The 12,479-nt window shown below is 41.5% G+C and overlaps 1 protein-coding gene across 1 annotated transcript in view; it reads left to right on the forward strand.

The window, feature by feature from the left end:
• INSC (INSC spindle orientation adaptor protein) overlaps window positions 1-12,479 on the forward strand; it is a 116,865-nt gene that overhangs the window by 73,689 nt on the left and 30,697 nt on the right. Inside the window, exon 7 of the mRNA XM_056851051.1 lies at window positions 10,379-10,550. Coding sequence (XP_056707029.1) covers window positions 10,379-10,550 — 172 coding nt within the window. The remainder of the gene's footprint in view (window positions 1-10,378; window positions 10,551-12,479) is intronic.

The raw sequence follows: 12,479 nt of genomic DNA on the forward strand, positions 1-12,479 counted from the left end.
AGCAGGGAAAAACAAGCATGGTGGGCGTCAGCAAATATTTGACTGACTGTGGTCCAACTGTACTTGATGAGAAAGTCTCCTCTGTCCCTTTTTATGAAACTGACACCCAAACACGTTTTCCCCCACAAACACCAAATGCCACTTTTATTTATGTATTAATGAAAATATTAAGCACTCCTTTCCTTGTGATTCAAGGCAGTTTACCAACAAAATAAAACACAAAATTAGCTCCCCCCCAACGCTTGCATAATAAGCGATCCTTGATTGGTTGGTACCAGCCATACGTTTGATTCAGGAAGGAGAAGCAGCAGCAGGCAGGAGAAATAATGGCTTGGATCCAGCCCAAAGGTTCTGGAGTGGAAGATTTCTGGGTGCCATTTTGGGTTGTAGCAGGAGGTGGAAGATGCTCTGTGGCCATGTGCTTAGCTAGATCCAAGCCAATGGCATTGAACCAGATCAATAAGAGGTGACAAAGTGTTCTTAAGAAATAGTTCTGATCACTTAAATTGCTAGTCTTAAAACTGAAAAACGAAACGAAAGAGTATTCAATGTAACCGTGAATATTCAGTGTAACCATCTGTACACTAGTTTGTACTTGCATACTGACATCAGATTGGTGCCAGTGATATCTTGGAAAGCTAAATTAATTTACTTGATGTTCTCATTGGGTGTAGATGTGCAGCAGTGAGAAAACCAGAGCTTATTTAGGTTGTAATTCTATGTACACTTCCTGGTAGCAATCTGCATGAAACAAAATGGGACATACTTCCGAGGAGACCTGTTTTAGGATTGCTCCCTTAGCCTTCCAGAAGTGACTGAGACTCAATAGAAACAGTAGGCAAGCGCAACAGGTAATGGGACAATTTCTCTGTGATTGTCTTAGTTTTAGCCAAAAAGAACTCACAAACAAGTGTTGTATGAAAGTTTACTATCAAAACAATGCAATGCAAAAATTCCCCACCATTTCGGGGTATGTTTGCAGAGGCGATAAAATCAGTGCTAACAGAAGCCTTTAATATATTTATCCACTACATTTTGGTCACTTCTGACATGTAACATATCTTTGGGGTCATAATATGACCTTTTTGTTGTTTTCATTCTCTTTGAAACAAAATAGAGAGCCAAGGATAATGGAACACGAATATCATGACCAGTTAAAGTTCTTGTTTTCAAGATGGAGTCGCACCATGTTAATTTCTTCATGCACTTAATATCACAAAAAGAGATGCATCTGTGTTAGCAAAGACTATTTTTCACCCAAGAGGAAAGTTGTGCCATGTGGCAAGCTACTTAATTTTTATTTATTTCAGTGAGCAGTTGCCACTTTTCTCCTGAAGCAAGGTTATAAACAATATTTCATTGGGCTAGCTAATGCATGTCCCAGAATGCAAGCCACAGACCAATAGCCATGGACTCACACCTCTGGGTATGACCAGACTAAATACCTGTAAGCAGAGGAGAAAACAAACTCAGTCCAGATGGTAGTCAGCTGTTGCTAGTATCCTAGTAGGATCTTCCAACTTCCTCCTCTGCCACATATTTATATTACATCTGTACTCACTGGAAAACCAGGTGCCTCTGTATAAAAATGAGCCAAACCACTCCAAATCTTTAAATACAGTAAATTATAAATGCAGCAGAGCATTTCTGGCATTTAGATTATACATGTTGAAGACTGCAGCTGCTACTACATAAAATTTGGTTGTCATTAGGGTTGTGGGGAAAAAATGCGGTAAATTTCAGGTTCGAGTTTATTGGGCCCAATTCCCCCCACCCAGTAAACCCAGAATAAGCCCAATACCCATACCGGTAAAGGGGTATTTTGGCTTTATTTCCAGGTTTACCAAGAAAAATCGGGTCCATTATAGTTTATGGGGATTCTTTTTTGAAGCTCCTGTGGGGGCATTTTTGGAGATAGAGTTCCCAAATTTTCAGCGTAGCTGCAAGGGACTCTCCTTGCATGAACCCCAAAGTTTGGTAAAGTTTGGGATGGGGTCCGATTTTATGGGGTCCCAAAAAAGTAAACTTTACCATCCTTCTCTATGGAGGAGGGGGTGACCCCTTTGGGACCCCATAAAATTGGACCCCATGACCCAATCTTCACCAAACATTGGGGTTCATGCAAGGAGAGTCCCTTGAAGCGACCCTGAAAATTTGGGAACTCTACCTCAAAAAAAAAAGCCTTCTCCAGAGCTCATTAAAAAAGTCCCATAGGGAAAAGCCTGGGAAAAGTTGAAGCTCAAAAAAGCCAAATACCTATTCGACTGATTCAGCGATTGGCTATCCACTTCGGCTTTATTCCCAGGTTTTAGTATTCAGTAAAACCGAAACCCAATTATTTCTAAAATAGCTAATTTTGGATTTATATTCGGTTCAGGTTGATCAATATGCACAACCCTAGTCATCATCTTAAAACTCTTTTGTTTCCCAGCTATGAGGTTCTTCCAAGCTAAGTAACATATATGTCTGTTCAGAAGGGTGATTAAGATTTTTTCTTAAAAGACCAAGTAGATGAGACCAGGGTAGACTGTTGGCATTTCAGAAGATTAATATTAATATATTAATATATCAATGTATTATTATAATTGTTATTGCTATTGTTATTATTGATGATGATGATGACGATGACAAGTCTTATATCCTGCTCTATGTCCTGGACAAATTTTGAATTTACATCGGGATTCAAAATTACTTTGGAATCCATAACATTATTGCAATCTAAGTTACAGGACTATTGAAATCAGATATTTTTCTCTAGGTGCTGCACCATTTAGAGAACCAGCATTTTGGTTCTTTAAATTGACTGATCATGTTCACTTCTTTATCTGTTATCTGTTATTGAAACTCACCATGGGAACCCATTAGTAATGTGTATATTATGTTTTCATCCTTGTTAACAAGTATACATATTGAAAACACTTCTTGAGCATGAAATCTGGTGTCACACACACTCACAAACCTGTTTTAAAAAGCCTCACAATATGATCAGCAATGCTGCAATAATACTTCTACCCAAACCCTAGGTGCTGCCAGGTGTCGAATTATATGTAATCACCTGCCAGTGACATTATTAATTTAAAACCAGAAGATCAGAACATTTTTCTTTCTTTCCGGTGAGCACTCTCATTTTTAAAGGTGACCTGCTATGTGTAAACATAAACCTTCCTGGATATGTGACAAGCTTTTGTTTTTGACCTCAGGGTAAATGAAAATGAGGGCTCTGTGAGAACTGCTAATATTTGGCCTTCTCCAGTCCCAAGTTTCAGGGCATTATGACATTATTATGGGTAAGCTGACAGTTTCTGTCATTGAGCTTTTCTCCACCTTTTCACGTATATTTTCATGCCTGGGAGTTCTGACTTGGAATGGAAAGTACAACCTTGTGTATTATTTTAAATGACTTCTGTAACCTTTAGAATATTGAATGCTATGTTTGTAGAGATTTCCACAGTGGGTTTTTATATTAAGTATGTAATTAATGTTTTGATGTTGAAGTATTTAACATATTGTCTTCTTCCTGTGAGCCCTCCCATATGCCAATTCACCAATGGAACCGGGCAGTCTGCAGCTGGGCATTGGGGAATGCTACTGCTGTCGCTGCCAAAAAAAGCCACCACTTTGTACCACCCACACACCCTTTCCCAATGATTATGGGCAGGGTGTGGGCAGGGTGGTGGAATGCCAAGCAGATGGGGGAGAAGGTGCCCCACCTCAAGGAATGCTGTCGCCAGCCTTCATCATGAAGAATGAACACTCAAAACACATAGCAATCCTAAGAGCATTTCCCTGAGAGTATACCCCATTGAATAAGATGAGACTTGCTTAGGGGTAATGTATTTGGGATTGCTCCCGTAGACCAGGAGCCCTGTGGCGCAGAGTGGTAGGCTGCAGTACTGCAGTCCAAGCTCTGCTTATGATCTGAGTTCGATCCCAACGGAAGTTGGTTTCAGGTAGCCGGCTCAAGGTTGACTCAGCCTTCCATCCTTCCGAGGTTGGTCAAATGAGTACCCAGCTTGCTGGCGGTAAAGGGAAGATGACTGGGGAAGGCAGTGGCAAACCACCCCATAAACAAAGTCTGCCTAGTAAACGTCGGGATGTGACATTACCCCATGGTTCAAGAATGACCCGGTGCTTGCACAGGGAACTGTTACCTTTTTACCCATAGACACCTAAATAGCGAGTCTCCAAACAGAATGTTTTTCTTTAAAACTATGTGCCTTTTGGCAGACTTGTGGAGGAGTATTGTAATCAGTGACCTATTAGCATTTCTGCTTCTGTTTACTTACATTGGGGGAGCATGGCTCTGTATTTTTTTTGAGCAGGTTAGTACATTTTATTCAATTATTTACTTTATACCCCACTTTTCTCTTCAATGGGGACACAAAGCAGCTTACGTTCTTCTCTTCTGTTCCATTTTACCCATGGCAGAGTAAGGATTTGAACCTGGGTCTCCCAGAACCTTGTCCAACACTCTAACCACTACACCACACTAGGAGTATTACCGCATGGTAGAAATAGTGTCACAGTATAATAGCACCGTTTTTTTTAAAAAAGAAGTTGACTGTTGCAAGCCGTTTGGACAACAGCAGTATGAAAATAGTGAAATTACACAAAATCAACTAATCTGAACAATTTGCCACAAGCTTGTTTGTGGGACAGCACATGCACTCCATCTCTAAGGGCTTTGCATATGAGTCGTGTGCTGTACAGTGGTACACACTTTCACCTGTCACACTAATTATGTTTACCTGGGAAGGCATTTCAATGGAAGCTCTTTGTGCTTTTCTAATGCTCAGTATTGCTGAATGTTATAATCAAGCTTTTCTTGCATAACATTCCTCAAATGCAGCCTTTGTAGCATCTTGTTGCATTCATAGAATTCTTTTGTTTGCATTATCCAGCTGACCCATTCTCTTGTATTGCCAAGGCATTGACACATTTGACATTTTAGCTGATTACTTCCCCAGAATTAAACAGAAAGCAGGGCAGCAATCCAAAGTTCCTTTCAGTGTGAAAGCTAATTATATAAATGCTTTGAACAGCAATTTCTTTTTGGATGTTAAAGTGCTTTTATTAGATTGTTCTCTTGTCCTTTTTAAATTTATTGTTGGACACTTATAAATGGTGTAGCCTGGTGGAGTTTTATTTTTTCCTTCTTCTTCTGAATCAGGCCAAAATAGTATAAAGTACACCTTCGTGTACATTACATCACTGCAAAAGGGGGAAAAGAAGATGTCCAAACTCTTTTTTTGCTTGGTCACCAATAGAGAGCCATTCTTGCTATTAATTCTAATCCCCGTTTCCAAATGCAGCATGTCAGATTTCAAATCTGAAAGGAGACACCCCAGAATGGCTAAAGCAGACCATTTAATTCTATTTCATTTGGTATAATTGGTCTTTTATGCATGGCTGTTTCACTTACCCTCACCCCTCCGACAACGTCAGGTCTTTGTGCGGATTATGCATGGCGTTTCTGATCGTCTGCAATCACCTCGCTCTCCCCCTGTATTTCCCCGCATTTTACCCGCACTTTCAATTTTGAGATAAAACAGGTGTCTGAAAACATGGGGAAATGCTGGGGAAGAGCGAGGCGACCTCTGACAGTTAGAAACGGCATTCATAATCAACACAAAGACCTGAAGTCGACTTTTTCTATGGGGTCAATAGAAAGTTGCTTCTGCAGTACTTAAGCAGATTGCAATGGATCGTTCTCAACTGTGTCGAGGGCTCGAAAGGCCTCATCTCAAATCAGTGGTCAGATCAAAATGCCACCGTCTTGGCCCACAGAGGAAGGGCAAAGTCTGTTGAGGAACACAGACAGAGAAATCCAATGACTATAGAGATTGTACAGGAATCGGTGATGAGCAGGGGGAGCAAGCAGTTGTCTGGAAAATACTGAGCACCCGACCACAGTATTGTTCCCAACTCTGATTCAGTGTCTGAATCACTGAAAAGAGCCACAACAAGATTTGGAGATAGCTGTTTCAACTGGTCCTGTGACAATAAACAACTAAGCACTTAATACACTACATGGTTTCAGCAGAAGCTACTTAAAAGCTGTTCTGTCACCTCAATAACGGGAGAGCATAAATATCCAGCATCAGTATTTATTGCCATTAATATGTTAGCGAAATATTCAGTTCTGCATATTTCAACAGGGTACTAAATTAAAGACCAAGAGCTCTGAAAGTCAGCTTTTTATTCCAGTTTAGAAGTGAGCTGACCAATATTGTTTGATAAAAATAATTTTCATTTCATTTTTACTGCATCAGGCCAAATGACACAGCAGTTCAATATCATATTGCACAGTAGGTTCTATGAAGCAAGTAGAATGAAGCTTATTTCTCCAATAATAAAGCGATGGCATGGAATTACCGATGCCGAAATAAGCCAGAAACTATTATTGAATTGTGCTAGATTTTTAGCCCTTAAAATTCGCAAAGATAAAGTGGTGATCTAAATGAAGGGCTACCTAGTAAAGATAACTTTATTTAGGTGATTTGTTGGGCTTTATATCTGTATTTTATATTTATAGTCAGCTTGAAATTTTATTGTGGGGTGTTGTATCCCATCTATTGCATTTGGATGGCGGGTTAGATATACCTGTGTATTAGACTTTTTGCAACGTTGCTGGTTATGTACCGAATAAAGACTTGATTGATTGACACAGCAGTTCAAGAATCTGGTCCCGAGTTGCCATAGACCCTTATTTTATAACAGTTCTTTAATGTGAATTTTATCATTCCATAGTTTTTACTTTAAGGGCACAGGACAAAGATCCATTGCTCTTCAATGATTATTTTCCCTCAGTACCTGTTTACCTGATTTCTGAAACAGTGTCAGGTGCTTCTCAGCAGCCTTCGTACTGTCTTATCTATTTATCCCATGTGAGCCAAGAAAGCCACAGGTGTGACTGCCCTTATGCTCCTCCTCCTATTCCCTTTTCTTCTCATTGGCCCTCCATTTCCTCTTGGTTCACAAATAGCCTTTTATGAATACAGATTGCAGTGGCCCCTTCTTCCACTACAGGAGGCAGCTATGTATTGATAGTCCAGATGGAAAGGGATTGCCTATCCAGCTGCATTCATCACAAGCCAGCCATTGGTAGAAACAGAATATAGCTGTAAAGATTTCTCTCTAGCGGACTCTTCACACACGAAACTGATGTTGCCATGTATGGGGGTCCACAAGGATTTGACAGAACTTCTGTTTTTTCCTTCAGTCCAGGAGGCTGCCAGTCACCTGATATGCCACAATCAATGACTGGTGGGCTGGCTTTCATAGTGGTAGGTGAAGCAGCTGGATTTAAATAGGTTTGCTCTAGCTCTCCAGCTCAAGTCCTTTCACTCTATGGTCTGTAATCCTTGTATATTTTCTCTGATCCCCACCATTTCTCTTTTGGATTTCTTCATTTTAAAAATGATAAAAAAATATATTGTACTACATCTCAGTTCAAGAGGGAAAAATTACTTGTGAACTCCATCGCTCCAGAGATTCGTCATGGTTTTCTGCTCCATGCCTCATGCAAATATACTTCAGGTTTATTGATTATTTATTTATTTAAAACATTTCTGAGCCATCTTTTCACCCAATGCAGGGTCCCCAGCGTGGTGAACATTTGAAACATTAAAAACATTTCAAATGATAAAAAAGTGTTTAAAACACAAATATATATCAATTATTTGTTTTATTAATTTTAAATAAACAAGGAGTACAGCTAATAAGAGTTAATTGAGGAAACACCAAATAAAACAAAAAAAGTCCTCCCCTGCATGGTGAAGGCAATGATAGAGGGAGACAGACAAATGTCTCTGGGGAGGGAGTTCCAAAGTTTTGATTCCACGACTTAGAAGGCCCTTTCTTGGGTTGCCCCCCATCTAGCCTCAGATGGTGGGGGCACCTGAAGCAGGGCCTCTGAACATGAGTGGATATGCACGTGGTAGATAGACAGGAAGAGGTGGTCCTTTAGTATGCTGGCCCTAAGTTGTATGTGTGTGTAAAGTGGCTTCAAGTCGCAGCCGACTTATGGCGACCCCTTTTGGGGTTTTCATGGCAAAAGACTAACAGAGGTGGTTTGCCAGTGCCTTCCTCTGCACAGCACCCCTGGTCTTCCTTGGTGGTCTCCCTTCCAAATACTAACCAGGGCTGACCCTGCTTAGCTTCTGAGAACTGACGAGATCAGGCTAGCCTGGGCCATCCAGGCCAGGGCCCTAAGTTGTATAGGGCTTTAAAAATCAATACCAGGACTTTGATTTGGGCATGGAAGCAAATTGTGAGCCAGTTTAGGTAGAACAAGCCTGGAGTCGTATGATCCTTATGACTCACTCTAGTTAACATTCTGGCTTCAGCATTCTTCAGCACTTTGTCAGGATTAAGTTTCAGATTGTTATCCTTCATCCATCCCAAACTGCCTCTATTCAGAATTTCTGCAGCCCCCTTCAAGGTTCGCAAAAAAGAGCTTTCAGTTCCCAGCCTTGAAAGGCAGTCCAGAAGAGTGGTATCTAAAGCTGCTGAGAGATCCAGCAGTATTAACAGGGCCGCACTCCCCCTGTCCATCACCCAGTGCAGGTCATACACCAGGGTGACCAAGGTCATTTCAGTCCCATAACCAGACCTGAAACTGGATTGGAACAGATCCAACCTGTCGGCTTCATTCAGTAAGCCCAGCCACCACTTGTTCGATCACCTTGCTCAAGAATGTCACATCTGAGACTGGATGGTGGTTATTCAACTTTTCTGGATCCACAGTAGGTTTCTTTAGGAGTGGACACACCACTGCCTGCTTCAAGCCAGGGGTGACCACTAGGGTTGCCAGTTCTGGGTTGGGAAATACCTGTAGATTTGGGGGGTGAAGACTGAGGAGGGTGGGGTTTGGAGAGGGGAGGGATTTCAGTGACATACAGTCCTATTGCCAAAGTGGCCATATTCTCCAGGTGAACTGGTCTCTGTCGCCTGGAGATCAGTTGTAATAGTCAGAGATTTCCAGCCACCACCTGGATGTTGGCAACCCTAGTGACCACCCCCCTCTCAAGGAGGTATTTACTGTGCCCCAGTCCCGGTCTGACAACTATCCCTCCCAGCAGACTAAAGGTTACTGTAGTCTGTGTTCAGTCTGTTACTGATTCATTCATCTGCTGTTTAGCATCTGTTTTAAAATTCAAATACATTTTAACACTACAAAGCTCCAAGGTGATAAAACTTGGTCCTTTGATTACTGTGATATATAGTGCACATATTAGACATCAATTAATCACTCATATGGACATTATATGGATAACATGGGAATCTTTTAAAATACCTTGGAGAAAAAATTGCTTATGCAAATCTCTGGCTTTGACCTCTAGTGTCACCACAACTAGAAAAAAAATATCTTGTGCTAAGTAGATGGATGAAAGCTTGTTGACAACAAAATGAATGCTGGAAACATTGTATCTTTTTGTCATTTCTGAACATCATATGCTGAACATTATTTGTATTCTGTGCAATAAATATTCCAGTTATAAATTTAATCCTTGTTGTTCTAAGCACAATGATCTGAAAGATGATACCATTACTTCAATGAGCCCTTCTCAGAGGATGTTTTAAGTGACAAGTCAAACCAAACACCTTAATGTATGACCAGCTGGGGATGTTTAATTAAGACAACTTGGCAGCGTGCATTAATAAATAACTGAAATGAGAGCAACAAAAGCTTTAAACAAACAATTTAAGGAATGAATGGCAGAATATAAAAATCGAGAAGGAAACGTGGAATGTAAAGTGCCGAACACTATATGATGAACAAAGCTGAACATATTGAGATGTTTTTGTCGAAGGAGAATTGTGGGGAGACCGGTGTTACTACAGGCACACCTTAAGCATTTGCTAACATCACCTATCTCAATAGCTCCTTTCAACCAGTTGGTATTATCCAGAGTAGGAGGGAAGGCAGCATGGTACAGCCCGATGTCGTCAGATCTCAGAAGCTAAGCAGGGTCAGCCCTGGTTAGTATTTGGATGGGAGACCACCAAGGAAGACTAGGGTTGCTGTGCAGAGGAAGGCACCGGCAAACCACCTCTGTTAGTCTCTTGCCATGAAAACCCCATAAGGGGTTGCCATAAGTCGGCTGCGACTTGATGGCACTTTACACAAGCACAAAACCTACTTGGTACTTTCTGCCCGCAATTTATACCCATTATCAACATATTAAAATTCAGAATAAATTATACTGATTAAAGTAGAAGTTGTTGTCATTTGTAATGTTTAACTCTTCACCATTTGCTCTTTACAGTAGAGTCTTTTTAATTTATTCTTCTTGATATGAAAAATGCCTTTTTTCCAAGGTAGTTTGATACTTAAAATATGCCCTTGATATTCAATTTATCCTTTTTCTCCTAGGTTGATGGAATATTATGCTTAGCTGACATCCTTACGGACAGCACCCACTCCCAAGCTACTCATGCAGAAGCAGCAGCTGTAATAGCACAGATTACATCTCCTCAGCTCTCCGTTACTGAGCATCTCAGTAGCTTCCTTGAAAATATGGAGGAAATAGTCACAGCACTTCTCAGTATGTATATTGGACTTGTTTCATTCTTTTCCTATAAAACAAAACATGTTTGGTTCATTGTGGGTACAGTGCACAAGTAAATACTCCTAGACAGTCTTACAGCCCATTCCTGACTTCCAAGGACAAAGGGGCTGTGCTGGTGTTGGTGCCCCGTGTACCGGCGTTCGGGCGACTTAAGTTGCACAGAGTGGCCCCAACGCCAGCGGGGAGGCCCGGACGCTGGTCTCCCGGTACTGCCACGACAGCGTAGGCTTCCCAGGCCCTGCAGCTACACTGGCGGGAGCTTTGCGGGGCTGTGGCGATGTGTGCATGCCTGGAGTGGCATGCAAGCACACCCCGCGCGACGTGCCTGCGTCACTTCCCGGTAAACCTGGAAGTGACGTGTGCAGAGCGTGCGCGCATGCGGGCCCGCTGAGCCTGCACATGGGCCTGCTGTACCCGCTGGCCCTCAGCTGGCTGGCAGGCAATCCGGTGGATTGGCGGGATTTTACCTGCCACCACCAGGCACCTGGCAACCCTACGGCAGCGCCACCCAGGAACACCGCCTGGGCCTTCTGCTGGTGTCCCACTGATGCAAAGGCCGATGCCAGCGACCTAAGGGGTGTGCTGGGGGCGGAGCTGCCAGTAGACAGCTTCCTGTCCCCTTTCGGCCTGGAACACTGGCGGGGAGAATGGGGTTGCTGTGACTGCTTTTTTGCAGGAGCAGCCTTGCTGTTTTCAATAGGGCAAAATGCCCAATTTAAAATTTAAAAAGCCAGCGAAAGGCTTTTTAAAGCCTTTCAGCAGCCAGGAAATGGGTTCGGCTGTCCCTGGCTGCTGAAAGGTAAGGAATGGGCTGTCAGCCTCCATCTTATTTTATTATCAAAATGTAACTACTAACTTCTTTTCTTTTGACCAACTTAAAATAATATGATTGTGCCGTCCATTAATTCTACATAGGTAATTACAGGGGAGCAATTAGATGAGTCCATAAAAAGTCTTACCAAAAAGTAAGCAGGATGACAAGGCAAGCCACTTCTCCCAAGAAGAAGATGGTAATTCTAAAAATAGCTATCTGTCCCACTTGACCGGGCTCTCATTCTTGACAAATTAATTATCTTATAACTTCAAATGCCATTAAAGTTATAGATATGTATGTCCTCCAAAATTATATAATGATATAAATGAATAATCTACATTCTCAATACTTTTAATAATAACAAAGAATATAAAAATATGTTGGCCCCCGACAAATATGCTCTGTCTATGAACGATATCTTCATTTCTGTCCTTATCTGATATTCTTATCTTGTAGATATTATTCTGTATTATTCTATGTAATCCACAATGCCTCGTGAAGCAATAGTGATTACTCTCCTAAAAATGATCCAGTATGCTCCCTCCTCATAGTACTAGAGATGTTAACGCAGAAAAATAAAATGTTAACAAACCTTGTGGGCCTACAATCACTTCACACATTACAAAGGAGTACCAAGTTGCACACTGTACAGGTTGTTTCTCATGCTATACAGCAAACAATATTTGCTTGCTGCTGTGTGTACACATGGAGAACCATGGCTAAATATAGTTCCTGGTGAACCTCTTTGATATAGGTGGTATTTCTAAAAGTGTACTGCTTGAATCTGCCATTAGACATGTTATAGGCTCAGACATCACAAGCATATGTTAGCCCTCTTTAACTGCTATGATTGTCTTATATAACCCATGAAATCAACCCACTTTTCCTAGTCCCTTGCATCTTGAAAAGGCCTAGAATATTAATGCGGGAGCTAGAATGAGCACAAGTGGCCAACTATGGCTCTTATGCATATGGTTTAATGTCGACAGCTCACAATGTATGTGAACCTTCAAAATGCCTTTCCACTTTCCAACAAAGTTGCAGGATCTCTGTCTGCACAGTGGACTCAAAGCTGTGTGTGAGCACAGAAG

The sequence above is a fragment of the Euleptes europaea genome, chromosome 6, assembly GCF_029931775.1.
Source record: "Euleptes europaea isolate rEulEur1 chromosome 6, rEulEur1.hap1, whole genome shotgun sequence".
Classification (NCBI taxonomy): Eukaryota; Metazoa; Chordata; class Lepidosauria; order Squamata; family Sphaerodactylidae; genus Euleptes; species Euleptes europaea.